The 23,834-nt window shown below is 43.2% G+C and overlaps 3 protein-coding genes across 4 annotated transcripts; 2 read left to right on the top strand and 1 right to left on the bottom strand.

The window, feature by feature from the left end:
- Window positions 1-3,332: 3,332 nt before the first annotated feature.
- On the bottom strand, window positions 3,333-10,542 carry lurap1 (leucine rich adaptor protein 1). The gene is made up of 2 exons (XM_077014982.1): window positions 9,655-10,542; window positions 3,333-4,224 (listed from the first exon to the last, which is right to left on the bottom strand). Exons 1-2 carry the CDS (start codon window positions 9,856-9,858, stop codon window positions 3,502-3,504), a joined length of 927 nt encoding a protein of 308 aa, XP_076871097.1. The 5' UTR covers window positions 9,859-10,542; the 3' UTR covers window positions 3,333-3,501.
- Window positions 10,543-15,772: 5,230 nt separating this feature from the next.
- LOC143521729 (caspase-8-like) lies at window positions 15,773-17,740 on the top strand. 2 transcript variants are annotated; one of them, XM_077014980.1, is made up of 4 exons: window positions 15,773-15,826; window positions 16,502-16,607; window positions 16,869-17,343; window positions 17,423-17,740. In XM_077014980.1, exons 1-4 carry the CDS (start codon window positions 15,788-15,790, stop codon window positions 17,577-17,579), a joined length of 777 nt encoding a protein of 258 aa, XP_076871095.1. In that variant the 5' UTR covers window positions 15,773-15,787; the 3' UTR covers window positions 17,580-17,740. The 2 variants fall into 2 exon arrangements, with proteins under 2 accessions (XP_076871095.1, XP_076871096.1); XM_077014981.1 differs by lacking the exon at window positions 15,773-15,826 and adding an exon at window positions 15,929-16,240.
- A 1,298-nt stretch (window positions 17,741-19,038) lies between these two features.
- Window positions 19,039-23,711, top strand: ttc22 (tetratricopeptide repeat domain 22). Its single transcript, XM_077014974.1, has 7 exons — window positions 19,039-19,931; window positions 20,033-20,088; window positions 20,268-20,383; window positions 20,694-20,812; window positions 21,303-21,464; window positions 22,144-22,296; window positions 22,476-23,711. The coding sequence occupies exons 1-7, from the start codon at window positions 19,368-19,370 to the stop codon at window positions 23,001-23,003; spliced, it is 1,698 nt and encodes a 565-aa protein (XP_076871089.1). The 5' UTR covers window positions 19,039-19,367; the 3' UTR covers window positions 23,004-23,711.
- Window positions 23,712-23,834: the final 123 nt, after the last annotated feature.

Here is a 23,834-nt window from a genome sequence, read left to right as displayed (position 1 = left end):
TGCCAGAATTCATCTGTATTGTTATCGGGTGTATAACATTTCAGATCCTCAGTCCTTTTGTGATTTGATGCACAGATCATGAACTCTGCATTTTATTAAAACAGATCTGATACAGGCATTTCTTACTTTTCTAGAAAGAGAGCAAGATGTGGCAGGGGGAATGAGGAGAAGGACTTTTAACAGCTCATTTTTCGGCAACAGGTTCTCTGTTTCACTAGTATCCAGGTGCTGGTGAACAGGGAGAGGATGAAGCCCCCGATGCAGCAGGTGTGGGGTTGGCCGTCAGCTCAGTTCCTGCTCTGCCTTCTGTCCTCCTCAGGGCAAAACAACTGTTACTGACCGACAACAGCTCTACAACAGCCTTCCAGAGAAGCCAGGCCCTCCTCTCCATCACCCCGCAGAATGTGACCTGCCTCCTAATGTCAGCAAAGACCAGCCCACTCAACTAGAGCGTGGGAAAAACCATGCACAAGATGTAAAGTTGGTGTAGGCTGTTTAGGATGGATAGATCAAGACTGTGTGTGTGTGTGTGTGTGTGTGTGTGTGTGTGTGTGTGTGTGTGTGTGTGTGTGTGTGTGTGTGTGTGTGTGTGTGTGTGTGTGTGTGTGTGTGTGTTGTGTGAGAGAGAGAAAGAAAGTTTCTGAAGATAGTTTCTGTTTGGGGTAGTATTGGCATTTTTTTAAGAATAGGTTGTAAACACAAATGAAACTGAATGAGATTTTAAACTAATTATTATTACAACTAGTGAGCTCAATATAATATAACAGGGCATAATAAATAATACAAGTCACAAATAAATATGTAAAACAGTGCTTTACAATTTGCAATATAAACCCAGATGGGTGGGCAAATGTGAATGGCAAACCTTCAGCTTAAAGGAACTACTGCTGGCATTAGTACTGCTCACACCTGCCAATATTTCTTATGCAGCAAAAGGATATAATAAAAGTCTCAAAATAGGCTAGTTGAACGCAGTTCTTGTTACACATCATCAGATAGCCAAGGAAAAAGCGCATCACGGCATGCAAATGTGTTTGAGCAGCCATACTAAACGTGTATAACAGAGGGTGAGGGAAAGATTTTCTCCAAACCACTGTCAACAGTGAATAAAAAAGACATTGTACCAAAAACCAATGAAGAAACCATCTTGTCTTTTTTTATATGATGCTCGGTTCATACATATAATTAGTTCAGTGTAGGTTGGTATCAGCTTTTCTGCTGGAAAAGTAAGCAAAAGGGCAAAGGGTGGGTGCCATGCTGGAGAACAGAGACAGCAGGCCAGGCAGTGGGAGTGTGGGGTGTCTGGAGTTAGTGCTAGCCAACACGCTCACTAAAGGAAAATCTCTCATTTGGAACCCATTAACAGCCCGGGAGACCTACTGGGCCAGAGGCAGGAATGAGTCCACCAGTAGAAAGCTTTTAAAAATGGGAATGTCAACACAACCCTCATTGTCAGCTTTAGAGTGGAGGGCACAGACCACTACCTACACGAAGTTATGGAGAATGATGCGCTTTTAACCTGTTTTGATTGTCTTTGGCTGTAAAGTCTTCTGCCACATTCTAAAAAGGATGGCAAAATGGTAAAGAAATGGAGGGGTGGTGAGTGGGGTGGGGGTGATTGATGAGGGCAAAATCTCATGCTTGTGCTGTCTGCATCATCACTTTGTGCTCTCTTTAACCTATTTTTTTTGCTATATTTTTGGCACTTGTCCTCTACTTTGCCATCATCACTCAATCCACCCTCTCTTTCTCTTTCTCTTCTCATTCACATCATCATCTATCTGTCCCCTCTTACACGCCCTGGGACTGTCTGTGTTTCCTGACAGCAGGACCCCCCCGCAGACACCCCCCTCTCCTCCTCCCCCGTAGTCATGGAAACTATTCCTAGAAGCACTGACATTATTAGGCCTCTGTGTGGGAGTGAAGGAGGGGGAGACCAGCTCTGAGTACGGTGGGAACATTACTCTTGTTTGTTTGTCTTTCATACGCCTCATGCTGCTGGCATAGTGTAGAGAACAACGTTTCCCAAAGTATATCTACATGGACCAAGTGTCACAATTTATTACATAATGCTCTGAATGTTAAACACTACTTGTGGATTCACTGAGCTCCTTCCAAGTATTAAAATAGTACAACATCGCAGTTGACTTGGTATTAGCAAAAACAGGCAGGATAGAGCCTTATCCAGTGACATCATGATGGACGTGTGATGTATACAGACTACGTGATGTATACTGTTCTGAACTTCAATTACCTAACAAGTACATTCTTCTTAATAGTTAATACATGCAGTGTGCACAGCAGATGATATGTCACCCTTCGAATACACAAGCCCAGACATCAGTGCCATAACGGCCTACCCCTGCATTGTACTGGGTGTCTAACATCACAACCATAAAGGTTGTGTCCTGCAACACCTCAGAACCCTGCACTACTTATTGCACACTTGCAATCAAACGGGTTCAATTGCTCTGCATGGGAAGGCCACAAATTACTACAGTTACATCATTTATCTGAATTAGCAAATTAAATATATATTTCAACAGGCTGGTTATATTGTGCAAGCAGCTCGCAATTATAAGTAAGCAATTATACAAGCATAAACAAAAACGCTCTAATTCTATGACTAATGTTCAGACAGACATATGTTCAGACCCATATGTTCATCACTCATATCCAGAGCCAATTATCATTTGGACTTGGAACCGATGGCTCCTCATAGGACTGGATTATGAACTACTAATGCAACAAGCTTTAACGTTAGTTTTTGTCTTTGCATATTCCAAACTCGAAGCTGTGAGTGAGGTCACAGGCTAACCACACAATAGCTGCTGTACCAACGCATGTTTCATACCTGTGTCATATTTATGCAACCTTAAAATTGTGAGCACAAGTAGAAAAATAATGTCCTGACCCCTAGATTTGTTAAAGCTATAAACTTTGGTCCTTTCTAAAATACATAAGAAATTCTTCCTTGCTCGACACGTGGTTTTATACCATTCCAGCCTTACTTAATCTTACACAAAATTAACATAATTTATCATAATTAGAAATAACCATAGATGAAAAGCTTTCGTACTGATATTCCTTTAAAGTTCTTGCTTATACACATTAAGGGAAGAGAAAATATGAATATGAACACTTTGATATTAAACAAAGAAAATGTAACAGTTTATCACTTCAGTCACTTTAAAGAAAGGAAATTAAAATGAATTACTGACAAAATGAGATTCCACAATAACTATGCATACTGTTGAACTAATCATATAAACACCTGCACTTATTCGTTTTAGTTGATTAAATTAAACCATTTCATTTAAAGTTTGGACCCATGGGGCTCTTTGACATCAAACATTTTAATCTTTTTTTTTTTTACCTCTAATCTCATCAGTTAGTTTGGGAGGGCTGATCTAGGCGACTATGTCTCAGGAGCTGTGTCCCCTGTGTTGGTTGAGGGCACCTAAAGTCCATCTAAGACCATCTAAGATGTCTTCTAAATCCTCACAAAAAAGTCACATCGTCCTGTGACTGCACCCAGCGCCAGTGTGCATCATACTCCAAGTGTACTTTGCCATTCAGTTTGCAGCTTTCCAACTCTACCTTGCCGTTCTTGCAGGGTTTGCCTTTAGGGCTGGCACTCTTCCCCAGCCTGTCAGGTGCATGGGTTTTAGGGGAGTCCTTCTCAGAAACCTGGTTCTGCACTGCAGCCTCTAGGACGCCGTTACTCTTGCAGGATCCTGACTCGTGGTGGATCTCAGGCGAGGGCTTCCCAGCCATGGGAGCTGTTGCGGTCCGACCCGGGCCCTCCTCTTTATGGGGCTCGCCTTTCACCTGGCACACCCTGGCTTCGGACGCAACACCGCCCGTCTTCGCTCCGGCTCCATCCCCAGTCCGGGCGGAGGTGTCCGTGTCCGGTGGGGAGGCGTGACGCACGGCGGACTCGGCCCCGCCCGAGGAGCAGTGCTCGTCCAGGTCGTCGGCCAGCGTGTCCAGGTAGCTGCCGATGGAGATGTTGTCCAGCCTGTCGGGCTGGTCCTGCAGGCTGTTCCAGCTGCCCCTCCAGGACGTGTCGGCCTCCCCCAGGCTGTACTGGCTGCCCGTCAGGCTGCTGCAGTGGCTGGTGAGGGGGCCACGTTCCTCCAGGAGCCACTTCACCGCCTCGATGCCCTCGTGCAACGCCAGCAGCTGCTGCAGGATCCTCACGTCCACCGCACGTAGGTGAGCCTGACGGCGACACACACACACACACACACACACACACACACACACACACACACACACATATGGTCACATTGGGACATCAGTCCTTAAGAACTGACAAAAAGGTCATATCATCCTGCATTTGAACCCAGTGATACATCTCTACATGTATCTGGAGTTCACAGAAGACAGGATAATGAAAAAAACTGCTAGAATCACTTTCCAGATCTACAGTACATCAGTTGAAATGAGGCTGGTGGGGCCAGCGTGGGTATGCCTGCCTGACCCCAGTGTTGTGGAGTCATGCCAGAGGACCATTATGGTAAGTGCTGTTGAGATTTATGGAGCCCTTGGACAACCCAATGCTCTGGGGTAAACCCCTCACCAGTTCCCTGCCCGCAACACAATACACAGCTTTTCCTAGACTAACACAACCTGAAAGCAAACTGTAAACATTATACCTGGAGCTTGTTTCTCTAATCTTATTTCAAACCCCGTCTTACATATGGATAAAAACAAAGTGGAAAAAAAAACAAACAAAAATATGTGAAACTGCTTCATACATCTATATGAATATGTTGTGAAGTTCTTGTGTAATAGACTAAAGTGTCTCTGAACAGACAGAATCTAAATGGACACGGAGCACTTGTAATACATAATCTCATAACCATAAACACACACTCTTTATCCCACTCTCGCAGAACCCTGGGGATTAAATCAATGAGGGGTCCAAATGGAGACCATTGATTTCCTAACTGCTCTTCCAACCACTTTGTAAATCAATGTAGTAATCTCCATTCATGGCTTAACTGTCAAAACAGTTCCTCACAAAATGTATAAAATAGTGCACAAATGCACTAATATATGTAATTCCTGTTCATTACTAACTGGATCTATTTATAGGTGAATTTTGATGTGATGACTGCTGTGATAACATCCAAATCGAACATATGTTTGTATAATATGACATGCGTCAGGCAGCGATCTGGTCCCTCAGTGCACCACTCTCCAGATTATGGAGTTTTGCAGGTGCACCCTGTCTCCTGCGGACTCTCCTCCAACACCCAGCATGCATCAGGGCCTTTGCCTCCCGCTGGCCACCAGGCTGTCGTAGCCCATCTGTGTTCTCAGGTTCGCAGTTGCAGTCGCAGGAGAGCTGTCACAGAACTCCTGCATCCATTCAGGATACAGCCAGCTAGGTGCTTAAATGAGGGGAAACCTAATTCCCGCACTCTTAAACACAGAATATGTTTTGAGGCATAATGTAGCAATCTGTTCATATTTTCTGATATGAGCACTGAATCTTTCTTGTAATTCAGCATTTACAACTCTCGCCACCTCGATGATAACCAGTCTAAAACTCAGAAGAGCAGCAGGACTGGTCGCAGATTATAAAATTCCAGCAACAAATAAGTACTGAAAAGGAAGGAAGTGGAAACCCAGATAAGGCGGAAAAATTGGCTGGATATGGTTTGCAAAACTGCATTATTTACTGGTGACGTCAGTCTCACTAATTACTGTACAAAAGAGAGAAAGCGAGCTATAAAGAGTACAAGAGGAGGGACAGAGAGAGAGAGAGAGAGAGAGAGAGATTGAAAGAGAGGGAGAGCTGTCAAAATAAAACCACAGAAAACAGAAAGGGTATGTTATAGTAAACGGAAGACAATGGTCAGGACATGGGGGAGATGGAATAAAGGATGTGAAACGCATAGCCTGTGAAACCCAGATACCCTAATCAAGACTGAATGTGATAAATTTACAGTTAAAGCTCGAGATAAAGTCATGCTTCACATATGCAAGCTTACATACTCACAGCTTTACACAGAGAGAGAGAGAGAGAGAAAGAGAGAGAGGGGGAGAGAGAGAGAGAGAGAGATAGAGAGCGAGAGAGAGAGAGAGGGAGAGAGACAGAGGGAGAGAGACAGAGAGATGGCAGAGTGGGGGTATATGAGATGGGTTCACGTGGCTGTATTCAGCTCTGAGGGTTTGGGCAGGACTCTGTCTGGCCCTACGCCCCAGGCACAGGCAAACGGAGCCGCTCGTAAATGCAGCTTTTTCCCATCTCAGCTCTAGTGCAGCTGAACTATCCTTCAATACTCTGCCTTACTCACACTCTCTACAAGCAGACCAGCATGCACGATCCCATCCATCAGTAATGCTGGGTTCTATCTATATCTCTCAACAAAGGTCACAGAAAGGTTACACTGTGTGCTCCTTCCTCACACAGCTTATGAGCCCACAGCTTCTGATATCTAGATTAGGAAAGTATTGAATAAATATTTTATAAATACTGGAGCTCATTAGCTGACTTCTTGTAAACGTCTCTCCTTATCTACTGTGCTGTGTGCTTTCCATCCATGCTGTCCCTCTGTAGGAGACCGCTACACTGGGTCTGGAGTGGACAAGGCTCTTTATTTCACACATCCCATTTCCCCACCACACTTCCAGTCATAATCCCTGGAATTCTCATTTTCCCTGCTGATGCATTCTGCTCTGTTACGTATCACACCACAAATACAGGGTAGGACTCACTCACTCTGTCACTCACTGTGTGTGTGTGTGTGTGTGTGTGTGTGTGTGTGTGTGTGTGTGTGTGTGTGTGTGTGTGTGTGTGTGTGTGTGTGTGTGTGTGTTTTGTGGTAACCAATGTCTTCCTACATGTTCTCTGTTTTATATTATGTTTAGTGTCAGGAACTCAAAGTTTTTATGCCATCTATGCAATAATTTGTAACACATGTGGAAAGCAAAGTCTGATGAAAACAATTTTGCCCATATGTGGCAAAGAACAAACCTAAACCTTCCCATAATGCTGAGCTGCAGCCCAGTGACCCAACACAAAGTAGCAGGCAGCCCCATGTCAAACTGCACACACCTGAGTGCACGACTAGACATAAATACCCGGGGCCATCTCTGTGTCTATACGTGCCTATATATCCCTAGACGTGCACCTGCACAAACACCATATGGTGTGAAACACTGAGATCGAAGTCTAATCTCCCTGACGCTTCAGCTCAGCCTGAGCAATGTGCCGTCCTTCAGCGTCTCCTGCGTCTCCTGCTCCTGCGTCTGCTGCGTCTCCTGCATCATGCCCTTACACTCCCCCTCTCTCCGTGCTTCGTCTTTCAGCTCTGTCCCTCCCTTCCTCCCTCCCTCTCTCCATCAAAGCCAGCCTAATAGTTGTCTCTTCTGTCCGTCAGCACATCAGCCCAGCAGAGAGAGAGAGAGAGAGAGAGAGAGAGAGACTGCATGTAAATGAACAAATACACAAAGTCATTGAGGACTTGCTTCTGCGTGTTATGCAGCACACAGGTGTTCAAAACAGTCACCTTGTGTTGTTTATGTCCCGTAGCAGATGCTGCAGGTTTTAATGTCCCTATGCACTGAAGGACAAAGCAAGCCCTCACTGTCTCTGATCGAACTTCTGATCGAACAGAGACCTGCTCCAACACCACATCTACTCTGACGTAATTAGCCTTCGTGCACCTCTTCTGCGAGCGTTGATATGCGGCTTAATCTCTGCCTGCCTGCGTGTGGGGGGAGAGGGGTGTGTTTTGAGCGAGGAGGACTGGTTACACACTGCCAGACAAGAGCCGGGTGACACGGCCAAACAGCCCGAGGTCAGAGGTGCTGAGATCTGGCAGCGTCTCAGTACCGCCGTGGACTATCAGGAGGGAGGTGAGAAACAGTATTAGATTTAGAATATTAGAATTCAGTGTTAGGCATGTGGCACACAAGCTGTGCTGTCTCATACATTTGTCATGTGTAGAGGCCCAACAGTGATGTCCCACCTTAATGTCTGTGTACTAAAACACTGGCAGCCTGTCAGGTGCAAATAAAAAGGCAGTAAGTCCTGCTTTGTGACGTTTCTGTGATTTACTAAGAGAAGATGACAGGGCCATGTATCGACATACGGGAGGGTTGGTTCCACTGCAGTGATGTGACATGTCCAGTACTGTGAAACTGCAGGGGTGAGAGAGGTGGGGGCTTGTGGGAGAGCTCGTGTGCCTTTTATAGGGTGTGAGGTATTATCATATGAACAGTATAGTGCATGACAGTGACAAACGTCTTGATTTGGCTCATTATTTTGAGCTTTAAAAACGTACATACAGCAAGCATGTCCCTTTCTCTATAGTGGGATAATAGTAACTGGAAATTTTTATATTGTCATAAAATTAAATGTAATTTTTTATTTAGGGTTCTTACTTTTCAGTCGCTGAATGTCATTCATTTCGGACCTGTACCAGATGGTGGCAATCATCTCTGCTGATGCTCCACACTTTCATTTTTACTTCCTGTTTGTGTGAGGGGCTTCATACATTTACTTATGCCTTCAGAAATTGAGATACACGCTCACTGAGGTTCAGGTAAGGGTGACTGACTTGTCCTGTTTCTAAAAAAAATGGATTTAGCAGTATGTTTTTCATCATTTCATCAAGTGCTATAAATTGAGTTTTAAGAGACACATGATCACACCAGTGCCACTACCTGCCCTCCGTGCTCCTACCACCACAGGCTGCAGACACGTTTGAAGGCTCCACAACAGAAGCAGGATCTCCTGTATCTCCAAACCTTTCATTTATTTCTCCACCTTTCCATCTTAATCTCATCTGTCCACAAAATAAACGTCAGTCCCTGAATTCTACAGGTTTGTATGCATGTTTTAGCAAGCTAATACATTACCTTTCTGCACTTGGCATTGACTGCATCCTATGACAGCCCTCTGGGGCCAGATATGTCTACTCCCTTTATTGTGTCTTCTGTTTCGTCTGCCAGATCTTTTGCTATGGATAAGCTCATGAGTGCTTATTGCAAGGTATGTGATTTAGTTTAATGGCTCTGCTCTTCTCTTTTAATGTACCAGTTCATTTAGATCCATGGATTGTTTCTCCTGTGTCTGGTTGAACTGCTTCGACTGCAATCCAACAGCAATGTTACTTTTTTTGTCTTGACACTTCTTGGGTCCTGCAGAGTTCCAGATAGCTACATCTAGAATCAAGTCTAGGCCTTTTGTCAGCTCTCTGGTGCATTAACTAATGACCCAATCACACACACCTGTCCAAACACTTTCGTGTGTGTGTGTGTGTGTGTGTAGTAGTATTTTTTTGCTATTGCCCAATTACTGTGCCCTATATTATATTTTTGTAAGATGTCTCTGTAAGCAAAAATATAATCTTTGGTTTGTACAATAAATGCCCATATGTCCATTCTATGCATGATAATAAATAAGTATCAGTGGAAAGGTTCTTGTGTTGCATGGCAACCTGGCAAGATCGTGAGGTTGCAATGGCTGAATATCTCAGCTATCGTTCAAGCGTTTTGACCATATAAAACCGACACAGCAGTTTAATCGTCTGAAGTAGCCAAACCTTGCAGAGTCTCCTTAATTATTAATAGCGACATACTGCTGGCCCACAGTAACCCGACGAGATAGTAAGCTTGTAATAAAAGTCTTACCATATCGACTTTGAGTTTCCTTATCTTTTCATCAAGACCTTTCCTTTCAGAGTCACAGCTCTCTTGACAGCTTAACTTGCGGTCTCCACGGGATGCTGCTTCCTCTCGCATCCATTTGAGCAGTCCCTCTGGCGTTTTCCTCCCGACTTTAACCTCCAGATCTTTTAAATCTGCGACGGATTCACAGCCGGCAACTTCGTCCATGATAAAGGCCTGCTGTTGTTACAAAAATATGAGCAACTTTCTGCGAAACGTCCACGTATCTTACGACGTCTAAGTGACTATGCTGATATGACAGATTGCAGCAAATATTTTAAGTAATTAAACAACGCATGGCTTCGACAGTCCTCTCAGTGCGGTTACGATGCATGGATCGCACTCAACTGCAATAAGCTACCTCTTCATAAAAATGCGTCACATAAGGTGACAGGACATACTGACAAAGAAACCAAGCCTATTAAATTATACGTAGATTTTAGACGATTCTGTTTTCCGAAATGACTATCATGCTCTGTTGCGCACTATAGACCCGGAGAATGTCTCTAGTTGGGCATCACACGACTGTCAGGGCTGTTCTCAGCTACTGGCGTCAGTTCTTCTCCAGGCTGCCTCGGTCCTGTCTGGGTTCTGCCAAATCACAAATTCCTCAGTCCAAGATTATTTCAGTCCCACGGGTGCTGGACGGTCTTCCCCCATTTTCGTTATAACAAACGCCCAGACGCAAATTCCACCTGCATAACAGCGAGCACAGAATAAAACACCCCGGAGTCTACAAGTTGTCTGCCGTAAGTATTGTAGTAGGAACGGACCAGCCAATTACTATAATATCGCAACATTCATTTATAAACTATGAGCGCATACACATACGCATGTCAGATTTTGATATGGGTACACGAGTAGGATTGGGCACAAATTGGCCACGCCATTTTCTCAACACCAACACTGGGCAATCAAACGTGCGTGTGTCCAACAGGGTACTTGCATAATAACATCATATTCATAGTGAATATGGTAAAACCATAATCACTGTTCTTTTTCAAGTGGAGTCTAAATATATGAACCACAGTTTCTCATTCCTTCAAAAGCACATTACATTCCACCCTGCTGCTTCTGCACGATGCCTTCCCAGTATAACTAACGTAGCGTTATAAAAGACGGGACGTTATAAAAGACGGGAGATTCAAACTTTCGTTAGTGGCAGGGAAAAAAGCGAAGTAGAGGAAAAAACTTTGGAGTCTTTGGGGACTACCGCAAGCTTGGACGCTTAATGTTGGAAACTCGCACGTGCCGCCGGTCGCTGTGGAGTTCTATGGAGCCGCGAGCGTTGGAAGATGATATAACTGTGGGTTACACAGTGAGGATCTCCTTATTGGGAAAGGCATCATGAAGGAACATAGGCGCATAGAACGGACCATTTACCGTAGACATAGACATTAAAAAGACATTAAAAAAACACATTAAGTGTTTTTGTACTGGTGTAAGCAGATACGAGGTTTATGGTCACCACCAGATGCGCTTGTATTGCTGAAGTGCCGCAGTCTTTCACCTTGTATAAATCATTTTGTGCTTTAATCAGAGATTCTAAATACATGTTGAAGAGTGATCTTGATCAAATGCATTTCCAAAAACGTTTCAAAATGTATTATTTCTGTCTGGTAGGCCTATATGTTAGTTGGTTTCAACCAAATAATAACTATTCCGAAAACTGACTACTAATTACTAATTAATTTATTTATCTTCATTTCGAGCAGTAGATTTCATATTTGTAATACAAAAATGACATGTGACAATCTTTTGACAAGGAACTTGTTTGACATCTGGTGGCCAATGGAAGAAATTGAAAACTGTTTCCATATGTCTCCTGTTCGAAGCATCAGTGCACTGAACTGCAGCGTACTTTGGTTAAATCGTTTTCCATTTAAGGTAATTGTAAAATTATTATTTAAAACGATATATCCTACTGTAATACTCTGTTACTCCATTACTCCATTACTGGTATATCCTCCCCACACACATTGGCAATGCACATGCATGTAAAAAATGACCAAATGGCAATCAACCAATATACATCCACAACCAAACACTATAACTATAAAACTATATATATATAATACATATAAATATATAACTATTAACTGAAATGTATTTGAAATCAACATGACCCAGCTGGGCCTCAGTGCCTTCCCTAGAGCACACTTAAATCATTAAGGATTATCTGCATGCATATCATATCAAACTGACTTGAGTACTGAGGCACACTGTATTCTTCTTAAGAACATGTTATATCCAAAAGGGAATTTGAGCAAAATATACACAAAGTTATTACTTAATAGGCTTGGCTATAGAAAAAATATTTAATCCAATAGATCTTTACTTTTGTTGTTGTTTACTTTTTTGGTTCTTTAGACCTTCAAGTGAAATAAAGCTACTTCAGTGCAAAAAATGTACAGATAAACAAATGTGCAAAAAAAAAAAATTCAATTGAGGCACTAAAGGCCCAAAAGATCAAAAGAAATTGTAATGGCAATATGATTCAGATCATAGAAGTAAATCGCATGCTGAGATTAGCTTTGTGTGTATGTGTGTGTTTGTGTGTTTTTTCATGTAAGCAGTAAACATGACTTCTTGAGGCTTTTTTGTTTGGCTTGAGCCAAGGAATGCAACAGAAGTAGAATTTTGTTTCTAGGCCCTACAGTGTGGGATATATAGACAAAATTATTCAGATCATAGAATCAATTCACATGCTGAAATTAGCTTAGTGTGTGTGGATGAAAAAAAGCTAAATATCAGTGTGTTGGAAATGGCTAGAGAAGTATGTATATGAAGCATAGAGGTAGTCCTGTGTGAGTTTGTGTGGGAAAAAAATAAGCTAAATATCTGTATATTAGTAACTGAGTAATGGTAGGAATGGCTAGAGTTAGTGTTTATGTGAAACCTATAGGGAGGCCTGTGTTTTTATGAGTTTGTTTGTAATCTAGGCCATGATAAATATGCAATTTTCCCTAGATGAATAGCTTAAATGTTAAAGGAGAACTCAGATAAAGGAGAGTTTGTCAGAGACTGTGATCAAATAACTGCTGGATGATCTGAAAGATGAGAACATGTTAGATGGTGAAGAAGTGGAATCAATCCTACAGGAGAATCCACAATAAGCTGATTGAGCACATTGTTTGATTGATATCGTTACAATGAAAGGCCCTACAGCCAGCTGCCTGATAGAAAAACTACAAAAACGCAACAAAAATGTTTCGCTAAAGTGGAACTACACAAACTGTACCACCTGGAGGTAAGGTACAATGGGCAAACAATGGTCTAAATGTAAAGAATGTCTTATGTATGCACTATATATATATATATATATATATATATATATATATATATATATATATATATATATATATATGTGTGTGTGTGTGTGTGTATGTGTGTGTGTGTGTGTGTGCACTGTAAAAATAATTAATACTGTAAATTCTCATGCCTTAATATCTGAGTAATCAATGGCCAAGAAGGAATCTCAGCTGCAGCACTCTGTGTTTGCTTGTGTATTTTTATTAGTTATACTTATGTAGATTATTCATCATACGTCAAGGACAATTTACAATCACCACTCTTCTTTTACATCCCATCAACACACACACAGATGCAACATGCACACACTGATCGAACACACACACACACACACACACACACACACACACACACACACACACACACACACACTGATCCAACACACAAGCACTGAAATGTCACCCAGACAGGTGCAGAAACACACAAATGTGCTGCTGTCTAAAACTGAACTGACAGACCACATACATGCTTATCAGAAATGGCACAATAACCCTCTCCCACAATGGGCAGAAATTACTTGGGAATTTCAAGATATTAAATGTATCATATACATCTTATCTGTGCATGCAAAGTGCTTCTGAAATTGTTGGAGGAGGAGAGAGTAGCCAAATTATTCAAAAAAGGTCGATGTTAAAATCATAACATTCATTCCATGAAGATCTAAAAGTTCTTGGTTGTTATACATAAGAACAACCTCTGACAGAATCGTTCTGTTTCTCTGTGAAGTTTGTGGTCTTGATTACAATTTTTAATATTTCTGCGTATCTTGCTGAAGTTTATTGCAGTAACTCATCCGGAAATCTTTTAATATAGCATAATGTATATATGTATTTTCTGAATTTTTTTATAACTGTTTTCTTAGATGAACTGATCACCAAGGTAATGAAGAATACTAAATATATGTTTCACTCATACATTTACATAACAGATAAGAACACCCTACTCTGGAATAAGACTCTCAATGTCTTTCTGTTCAACCTGATGCCATATTGTGACGGGCAGGTTGAGCGAAATAAAATGGAAGCGATCACTCCAAGTCTCAGGGAAAGGGATAGTTTAATTGAGAAAGTGCGCAAACCAAAACCCGTGAACTGATCCAAATAAAGGATATAATAACTAGCGGTCAACTGGTACAAAGACAAGACCGATATAGGCAAACAAACTACCCTCAGGTGAGACGGATCACGGGCTCCGCCCACCTGAGGGACGAACATAACGCAACAATTGACAGGACAGCTGCCGCTGTACACGGGGGCGACCAGTAGGGGGCCCGCCGTACCGTGACACATATAAAGCAGTTAAGTTTACAGCAATACATAATTCTCACTTCACATATTTATGGTTCCCAAATTCCACATCATAGTTAGCACCACTAAATTATCCATAAACAAACCAGCAACAAAGTAATTAATACATAATACAATAAAGAAGGCAGACTCCACTATCACTTGAAGAGAATAACAGGTCCCAGTTAATTGTAGATCAGTATTGGTGTACAACTGATACACTCTCCAGGGGAGGTCGCACAGGTGATGCTCCCCGTACAATAACCTACAGAAAATGTTCAACACACATACAAAGAACTCATATTTTTATGCATGTTCAGGAATTATAATGTAATTGCCCACCTTACTTGACATGCAGTGTTAAGAATCTCCAAATAGATAAGACAGATACAATAAGACACGCAAACTCTTAATATGAAGCAGAGTGACAGGCGCAATGCGCTTTGAATAAAGTGAAGCAGCACCAGAGTGTCTCTCTCACTCGCAGAAGTGATCCTATGATGAGAGTCCACGATTGTGAGTGTGAGTGACGGAGGGTGTGTGTTTGAGGGAGTGGGGAGTGACGGAGGGTGTGTGTGTGAAAGAGTGGGAGTGACGGAGGGTGTGTGTGTGATTGAGTGGGAGTGATGGAGGGTGTGTGTTTGAGGGAGTGGAAATGACAGGGCGTGTGTGTGTGAGGGAGTGGAAGTGACAGAGGGTGTGTGTGTGAGGAAGTAGGAGTGACGGTGTGGGGGAGTGGGACTTTCACGCTGGGACCGGCTCACCATAACAATGTCGTTATATCCCATTGGAAGATTTTGACTGTTTTTTAAATATTATTCAAATCAGATGTCCTCAGCTCACAGCACCAGACACCTACAAGATAAAGTTAAACTCTGCAACATTCTGACCTTGTTAGAGACAATACATTATACACAGAGACCTAAAACAACTAAGAAGGAGGCTGTCAACTCATTTAAATGATCTTAGCCAATGCTGATAGAATTACCTCCCAATGTCTGTATCCCAGGGCTGCTAAGGAAAATGTTCCTCCCACAGTTAAAATGCATGGAGATTAGTTAAATGTGGCTTTTCTCCAAATAAATTCTCTCGGAGTGTGTTTCCTGAATGTCTGCAGGTGGATGGTACTCTGTCCTGGGTCTGTCCTCTCTCCTTTTCCTACACCTGATTCAGTCCCCCAGGGGGCTGTGACCACTGGTTGAGAGTATGCTGTGTGCAATTCTTGCCCGTGTGTGATATATATATACACACGTTTGTGTGCGTGTGTGTGCGTGTGTGTGTGGTGGGCCGTTATTGGCGTTAACAGCGTTCAATAATGTGATACTCTTATCGGGCGATATAAAAATATATAAATTGAGCATTCATTCATCTTAAGAATGTACATAATGCTCTACTGTCACGATTAGCCCCTCCACCTGTCAATCATGCATGTTTTGTTGTCTCGTGATTTGTAAACCTCCCCCTCGTTAGCGTTTCAAGTGTTTCACGTTTAGTAGCCTATGGTCTATTTATATCCCAAGTTTGGTCGGTCGTTGTTGGTAAGTTGTCCCTGGTCTCCTTATGGTATGTTATCCCCTCTTTTGAGGTCCCTGCTCCCGTATATGTTCATGTTTTCAGTTTAAATACCTAGTCGTTTTTACGTTCTCCCTAGTCGTTCGTTCAGGTTGTGTATATATTCCTTCTGCTGTCGTATCGTGGGTGTTCGCTATTAAACTTTATTCCCCATGTTGGTCCCGTTTTCCTGTCCTCATTCATGTTAGACTCGTTAGTTATTGTGTTTCTTTGCTAGACTCTGGAGTCTCGTTTCCCCGTTGTGTTTGTCCTGTTGGTTTACTGTCACGATTAGCCCCTCCTCCACCTGTCAATCATGCATGTTTTGTTAGCCATGTGCCTTTCTGTCCCGCCTCATGATTTGTAACCTGCTCCCTCGTTAGCGTTCATGTGTTTCATGTGTTAGTATGGTCTATTTATATCCTAAGTTTGGTCTTGTAAGTTGCTGTTCATTGTCGCTTGTTGTACGTTGGGTTTCTTACAGTCCTGTTCGTGTTTAGCGCTTCCGTGTCGTATTACGGGTTGTCTGTTCTGTATTGAGTATGTCGCTACGTGTTGGTTGTTTCTGTGCTGGTCTCCAGGACCAGAGCAGGTCTCCCAACACAAATAGTCCAACACTGCAAACATGTTGATGTAGCCTATGGTTTTTTTTCCCCCTATAGGAGGAATACGCAATGAGTAGTGAACCACGTGGTTTGTGTGTGATCATCAATAATGAACACTTTGCAAATCCTAGAAACAACCGACCAGGTTCCAGAAAGGATGCTGGTCTGAACTTCTATATTCTCATTTTTGAAACCCATTTTACATTGATGCGCATCTTCCTACATGTTGTGTATACGATGAATCTGGAATGACTATGCTCATTTGCATCAATATTGGCATAATATATTTGCATTAGTGATAAATATTGCATGTACAGAACTTCAGGTGATGTCCAATATGGGCAACAGGGTTATTGACCAGAAACACTAATGGATCTATAATCTGCTTTCTCACAATAGCCCAAATCTGTTTTTTCTCTTTCAGTTGCCCTAGAGGAAGTGTTTGGGATCTTGGATTTTAAAGTAGAGATGCATAATGACCTGAGCGCACAGCGCATGAAGGAACTCATGCTGGAATACAGCAAGCAACAACATCATGGACACTGCTGGGTCTGCTGTGTGCTTAGTCATGGAATAAGTGAAGGTGTTTTAGGATGTGATGGGTATCTGTGTCCTACAGAGGACATCTTCTCTCCATTTAATGGGGAAAATTGTCCCTCTCTACTTGGCAAGCCCAAGGTTTTCTTTATCCAGGCATGCAGAGGACCAAAAACACAGAAAAAATGTCTGCTCGAAAATGACGATCTCACTTCTGACACAGAGTCTTATTCCATCCCTAAAGACTCTGACTTCCTGTTCGCCATGTCCACAGTAGACGGCTATAAAGCATTTCGATCTCCTGAAGAAGGCTCATGGTTCATTCAGTCACTCTGTAGACATTTAAAAGAAGGAAGTAAATGGTGAGTTTGTCCATGTTCTGTCTGTTTTCAGAGTACATTTGTTTCAGACTCATAATGCATGTCACTCATGTTCTCCTAGGGGTGATGACATCCTTACAGTCCTGACCAGAGTAAATGACGAGGTCAGTAGGAGCGAAGGAATGGTGATGGACAAAAAGACTCGAATGTTGTATGATGCAAAGGCAACTCCAATTTCCTCTTTCACCCTGAGAAAGAAGCTAATTTTCAGAAAATGACAGCCGTCTTTAAACACCTCCAACAGTCACCATGACCTATTTTGTTCTACATTAATGAGACTGTTAAGATTGTTTTAATCTCGTATTACTGTGATTTACATTATCATGCATATGTATATATTTACCCCAGATACCAACAATAAATATAAAATCCGCACTTACCTTCTGTGCTGAACCATGGTGCTAGAGTGGGGGTGCCAATTACATGGATCGAGAAGGAAGTGTAGGTAGATTGCATGACATTAAAAAGTAGTGGATGAATGACAGGCTATCATACATCTGCACTGACGGTTGTATATTGACATACATGGTAGCCAATCTGACGTCTAGGGTTTGACCCCCCCGTCAACGATTGACACACGCCACTAAAAAAGTAATAGGTAGATCTTTCTGACTTGGTCATCTTAAGTAACTCGCAAGCTGAAAACTTGTGGGCACCCCTGTGCTAGAGGAACATTGTCTTCTGTTGTGTACGTCTGTATAGCTGAATTGACAAGCATTTTCAGTTTTGACTCGGATCTGAGCAGAATTTTCTGGCACATGGGTGCATAGTTACATAAATGTTGTGCAATTGCAGTAAATGACACATGCACACTTTTAATCAGGACAGATGTTCTTTTAAAATGTAAGGACCTTAATTCAATATAAATCAATTAATGAAATATTTAAAAATGTCAACTATTCATTCATGAAAATTCATATTTTCAACAAATTTCTGTGAGGGTTCTAGAGGGTGCATGGAAGTTTGCTCAACCAGTCCATATGTGCATTGTGAACTTGGAGAAGGCATTCGACTCCGTCTCCCAGGAATCCCTCTGATGGACACTCTGGGTATATAGGGAACTGCTATGGGCTATCCAGTCCCTGTAAAAATGGAGCAGGAGCTTGGTTTGGATGGCCAGCACTAAGTCAGAATGTTTTCCAGTTGAGGTTGGACTCCATCAGGGCTGGATATATAAACAAAACAGACTTAACAGGTGGGGGCGGGGCTAGATGACACATCCTGTTTAGTTGGGTGAGCCATGTGCTTTCTGCAGAGCACACTCCTCATGTTTGAGCTTTCAGTTTTCTCCCCAGCATTGCTCTTATTCTCTTGTAGCACAGTGGTAGCACAGTTGTTTGTGCCATGTGTCGTGTCCCAGGTGTGAATGCCTGTTCACCCAGCTTAGTTGAGGTTACCCTCAGTTTTTTTTCCTCCTTCTTTACTACCCTCCCTTGTTCCCCCTTATCAATATTTGGGTCCTGCTCAGAGGGTTTCTTCCTAGTCAGAGAAACACGGGTGTAGCCTGCTGGGGTTTGGACCCCTGTTCATCTTTACCTTCCTGTGCCAGGTGTGGGGGTGGGGCAGGTATGAGGATTGGAGCAGCATGAGTGAAAAACAACATTTAAAAAACATACGGTGTAGGTGAGTGCACTGCCCAATGTATGTCTTCTAAATCTATTCTTAACAGAAGACTAAACGTGTGTGAACCCTAATTAAAAAAACCCACTGACTGTGTGTCATCAAATGTGAGCAAACGGTTCCCACACCTTTTCGCCAGACACACCCAACTGCCCCAAACCATTTCCAAATCCTCCAATCAATAACCAGCTAGCAGTGACCTGCACAGTAAACAAGAAAGCACTTGTCAAGCCACGTCATTCTTCAATCATTCTTCATTCCTTCCCTGCCTACTTTTCCTCCTCCACCTCAAACCTGTATTACCTGTCCTGCTTAAAACACGACAACATTTCTGTCCCTGTCCTAGTGACAGTGTGCGTGTCTGTACGAGAGAGAGACTGACGACCATGGAGGACACCAGCAAAGAGGAGGACATTGAGTCTCTCATTGAAGGATTGACATACATCCCTGGCCACTTTCACCTGCCGCTCCATCTGAACGGTGAAGTGGACGGGCCGGTCACTCTCCGCCGCCGTGACACCCAGCTTAAGCGGGAAAGCTTGCGGGCCGAGCTGGAGGCCGAGGCCGGGGGGCTGCAGTACGCCGTACGCAACATGCTGGGCTTCCTGGCCTACCACCTGGACGAGCTGGAGGCGGCCGAAGAGGCCTTCCGCGGCGTCTGCCAGGAGGCGCCCTGGAACCTCAACGCCTGGGCCGACCTGGCCCACGTGTACGAGCGGCTCGGCCGCGAACGGGAGCAAGGGGAGTGTCTGGAGCGGGTGGCCTCGCTCGTCAATCCAGAGACGGATGAGGGCCAGGCGGACTGCAGGCTCAGGACCGCTCAGTGCCTGGCGGAGCAGGCTTTCGCCTATCCCCATGATGTGGAGATCGAGCAAGACGAGGAGCTCCAGGAGAGACTGATCGCAGCACTGACACTCTATAAACGTGCACTCTGTCTTGGCGGTGACCTGGTGAGACTTTCTCATTCTGATAAAAGAATAAGCCATTTTGAATCTCTGGAGTAAAACACTAATGCTAAATACTGTACATTTTCTGTTGCTAATTATTGTAGGTACCTACAGAAGAAAAGTTGAGCTGGTATTTCAAAATGGCAACAATTTATATAAGGTTGTATAATTCCCATTCATAATGTGAATGTGTAACCAAGAGTTCACTATACTTTGACTTTGGTTAAATTGTACTTTGGCTACTTTGTTTATATAAGACAAAACTTCTGCAAGCAGCTGTTTAAGCACCTTCCAAACAATAAATAAATACTTAATCACAAAATCTATTTGCTTTTATAGACTAACTGACATTGTCAACGATTCTATGGATATGGACACTGCCAGACTCACCTACTTCAACCAAGCTCTCAAATTGCTAACAGAGACTCTGAATTCTGACAGGACACACCTCAAAGGTAGCACTCTGGGTCACTGTGGGACATCACATTAATGAACTAGCGTTTACTTTGATCTATGTAGTTTTACAGTTGATCTTATACAGTTTATATGTACATTGATATCTTGTGGTTATATTTTATGGAATGTTATTGAATAGTCTGGTTTAATTACGATTAAATACAGGAGACTAACACACAGTTAAACTAGTGCTCGTGTGTCCGGTTTTAAATGTCAATATTGCATCGGCTCTATCTCTGCCCTCTTTCAGGGCTTATAAATGATCCCAAAAGCCTGTCACTGTGCTGACAAACCTGCCTGTGTTGCTAGCTCTTTCTTGGTGTTATATTGGCCTCATGCTGGAGAGGACAGAGGAATTCCCTACTGTACCGATGTCAGTTCACGACTGTGGCCTTTCTGGCTCTGACCCGCTGTCATGTTATGGATCGGTACTGTATACTCATTTACATATCAGATGATAATGCTGCACGGTGTATGAACTCTTGCTAAATAGCTGGTTCAACGTTTGTGTCTAGACTTTATTGTACTTTTGATGGAGTATATACTCCCTGTCATTACATAAAACAATGTGCAATTGTGATGTAAATACACAATGTTTTCCAATGCAACTTCCTTCATTTAGTTGCAGTCATCGTACATCAATACAAATGTCTGTATTAACTGTTTAAAACTCTACTAGAAGCCAGGATATAACTATGAGATGTGTTAAGAGGCTAATAGTGCCTTTAGCTCCCCACCAGTTATTCCTTAACCATAAATTCCATCCAAACAGGGTTTGCCTTGGACAAACATGTCCTCAAGTGTCTTAGAGTACTTTCCCTCTTTCATGTTAACATCCAAAATGGCTTGTGCATGGAAAAAAGGAGCTGCTGTTGACTTTAAGCAATTCAAACTGTGTGTCCCTGGTTGTTTTTACAGGGCATTAAACTTGCCACCGATGACGCCTTTACACTGAATCAGCTGGCCAATGTATTTTTTCGGTCGGGGAAACATGAGATGGCTACGGGTATATGCAATATGGCCCTGACCACCCTGCCTGATCCAGAACTTAACTGGCAAGCCTACTGCATCCGGGCTAAAGTAAGTCTAATCCTCAAACCCCAGGCTAAAGTAAATCTAATCCTCACATCCTGAGCTAAAGTAAGTCTAAACCTCATACCCTGGGCTAAAGTAAGTCTAAACCTCACACCCCTGCCAGTCCAAGAGATATGGGTGAGCAACTTTATCCAGAGCGTCTTTATATGTATCAGATTATCCTTTTTTCCTCCCCATTTCAGAGGACTATAATTAATCAGATTAATTAACCAGATCTCAATGATCATGAGCATGTAGAACTAGCAGCAGGACCAGATCTCAATGAGCATACTGCTGATGGCACTTTAGATCCAACCAAGAGCCTGAAAACGAGAGATGTTTCAACTTGCAATTAAATAAATTGAACTAAAATAACACTGAAGTTTACAGGGCCAAAATGTGGAGTTTTCTTAACTGATTAATTAACCATCACTCCCATTATTATACTGATGTATAGTACATGTATATTCATCTAATATACAGTCGATTAATTAAATCTGTCATACTGCACCTCAATGGTTTATTATAAAATCCAGTGTTCTTGAGTACAAGGCAAAAAAGATTATACTGGACCAGTAACTTTTATTTGCCTAATTTGCCATTATGTTTTATTCTGTAAATTTCAAGTATGTAATAAATGTGCTAGTCTTTCATATGGAGACTGATGTTGTACAAACCCTCCCAGCTTAAGGTCACAGGTTATGTGAAGGCCTTGGACAGGGCAAAGCAAGGCTTGGATGGGAGTCCAGACCGGCAAGACCTGAGAGAGGCCCGTGCTGACCTCGAGCAAGTTCTGAGTGTTCGGCCTTGTCTAAGGACACACCTGGAGATGGGTCAGGTGAGGCACGAATGCTGATTCACACAATTCCTTTTCCCACAATTCCACAGACACTAGCCTGCCTCCATGTTTAAGAGCACGGCAGTTTTTGAGAAGAACAAGGCAAGACAGACGTGTGTAGATGTTCTACATCTGGTTACATCATACGCTGCCTCATAGTTTTCTACCTTCCTCATCAGGTTTTTTACTACATGGGTGTAGACGCTCTGCAGGAGAGCCTCATGGTGGATGAGATGGCGGTCAACCAGGCTCTGGTCAGCCTGGCCCATGCCCTGCAGTGCCCGTTAGGCCCCGCCCTCCCGGAGCTCCAGCTCCTGCGTGGCCGCTGCCTGCAGCTCAAAGGGGAGGAGCAGAACGCCATCGACTGCTTCAGACGGGCCCTGCAGCTGGAGCGTCCCGGGAGCCAGGAGACGGCGGCCCTGCCCTTGCTTCTCCGGGCCCTGCTGGACAGCTGCCTGAGGAGCTCGGCCGACACGGGCCGCTCCGTGGAGCAGCTGGAGGAGTGCGTGGGGCAGGCGGAGGAGAGGCTGGGCGCCGGCGCCGTCCAGGCGGAGATAAGGAGGCTGTGCCGGGAGCGTACCGAGGAGGTGGCCGAGCTGTCCAGGGAGCTGGTGAAGAAGGGCAGGCTGGGGATGGTGAGGAGGCTCCTGCAGACCCTGCAGCCTCCAGGGAAACACCTTGCGCTGGGCAGGTCTCTCTCTGTGTGAGGAGACGTGGAGGAGCTGGAAGCCACATACTGCTTCCTTCAACTGTGTGGTTGTAATGCAGATAAGCTAAGGAGAAGTGTAAGGAGAAATGAACTGTGTTGGATAAGAGTGACTGTACCCAAGGATACTGATTTTCATCATCTTTGAGAGTGATGTACAATGTACAGTACAAAACAATTGTTACTAATAGTGTTGCAATACAGAGGCCAACTGAAGTTCTATTATCAAAAAGAATTCCTGACATTACAAACACTGATATCTTTACTTTCCTCCAGTTATGCAATTATGAACAACAAAAACTATATGTAATAACTCAGTGTGTGCATTACAATACGTGCACACTCTTGAATAAAGTCCCTGGATGTTTGTGCAAATAACCAGGGAGGAAGACAGATATTCAGCATGTGTAATGGGGCGGATGTATATCATCACTGATGTATATTTAGAAAAGACAGTGGAACTCCAGAGCGTACCACGTGCGGCCCACATTCCTGGATAAAATCTGCATTTCTCTCGTTTTAATAAACCAAAAGTGAACGGTTTGATTTACGTGACTTCAAGTTTGGTGTCATAACTGAATGGAACCGTGTTGTACTGTCATTTGAAACAGGATTCTGGACTAGAGCAGAAATAAACCCAGGTAATAAACCCAGGTAAAACAGCATGTACTTTGGGGCTAAACAGAATTAGAATTAGAAACTTAACCTCTTTCAGACAGTATTCTGACAATCCCTCCTGTGAAGAGCACAGGTCAGATACCAGGTTCTGCAGGTCATAGGACCCTCATCACTGGACCACAGAGCCAGCCCACTGTCATAGCAGTCTCTGTTA

The sequence above is a fragment of the Brachyhypopomus gauderio genome, chromosome 8, assembly GCF_052324685.1.
Source record: "Brachyhypopomus gauderio isolate BG-103 chromosome 8, BGAUD_0.2, whole genome shotgun sequence".
NCBI lineage: Eukaryota > Metazoa > Chordata > Actinopteri > Gymnotiformes > Hypopomidae > Brachyhypopomus > Brachyhypopomus gauderio.
Note: the sequence above shows the minus strand (reverse complement) of the source record. Positions and strands in the feature narration are given on the sequence as shown.

Bases quoted from the DNA above. Each gene is read 5' to 3' on its own strand.
- lurap1 (XM_077014982.1), bottom strand. From the start codon at position 9,858: ATGGACGAAGTTGCCGGCTGTGAATCCGTCGCAGATTTAAAAGATCTG. The intron at 4,225-9,654 runs GTAAGACTTTTA...TGTCGCCGTCAG, and splicing joins GGAAACTCAAAGTCGATATG to GCTCACCTACGTGCGGTGGA.
- ttc22 (XM_077014974.1), top strand. From the start codon at position 19,368: ATGGAGGACACCAGCAAAGAGGAGGACATTGAGTCTCTCATTGAAGGA. The intron at 19,932-20,032 runs GTGAGACTTTCT...TAATTATTGTAG, and splicing joins TCTGTCTTGGCGGTGACCTG to GTACCTACAGAAGAAAAGTT. The intron at 20,384-20,693 runs GTAGCACTCTGG...CTGTGTTGCTAG, and splicing joins TGACAGGACACACCTCAAAG to CTCTTTCTTGGTGTTATATT.
- LOC143521729 (XM_077014980.1), top strand. From the start codon at position 15,788: ATGGTCTATTTATATCCCAAGTTTGGTCGGTCGTTGTTG. The intron at 16,608-16,868 runs GTCTGAACTTCT...TTTCTCTTTCAG, and splicing joins AGGTTCCAGAAAGGATGCTG to TTGCCCTAGAGGAAGTGTTT. The intron at 17,344-17,422 runs GTGAGTTTGTCC...ATGTTCTCCTAG, and splicing joins TTAAAAGAAGGAAGTAAATG to GGGTGATGACATCCTTACAG.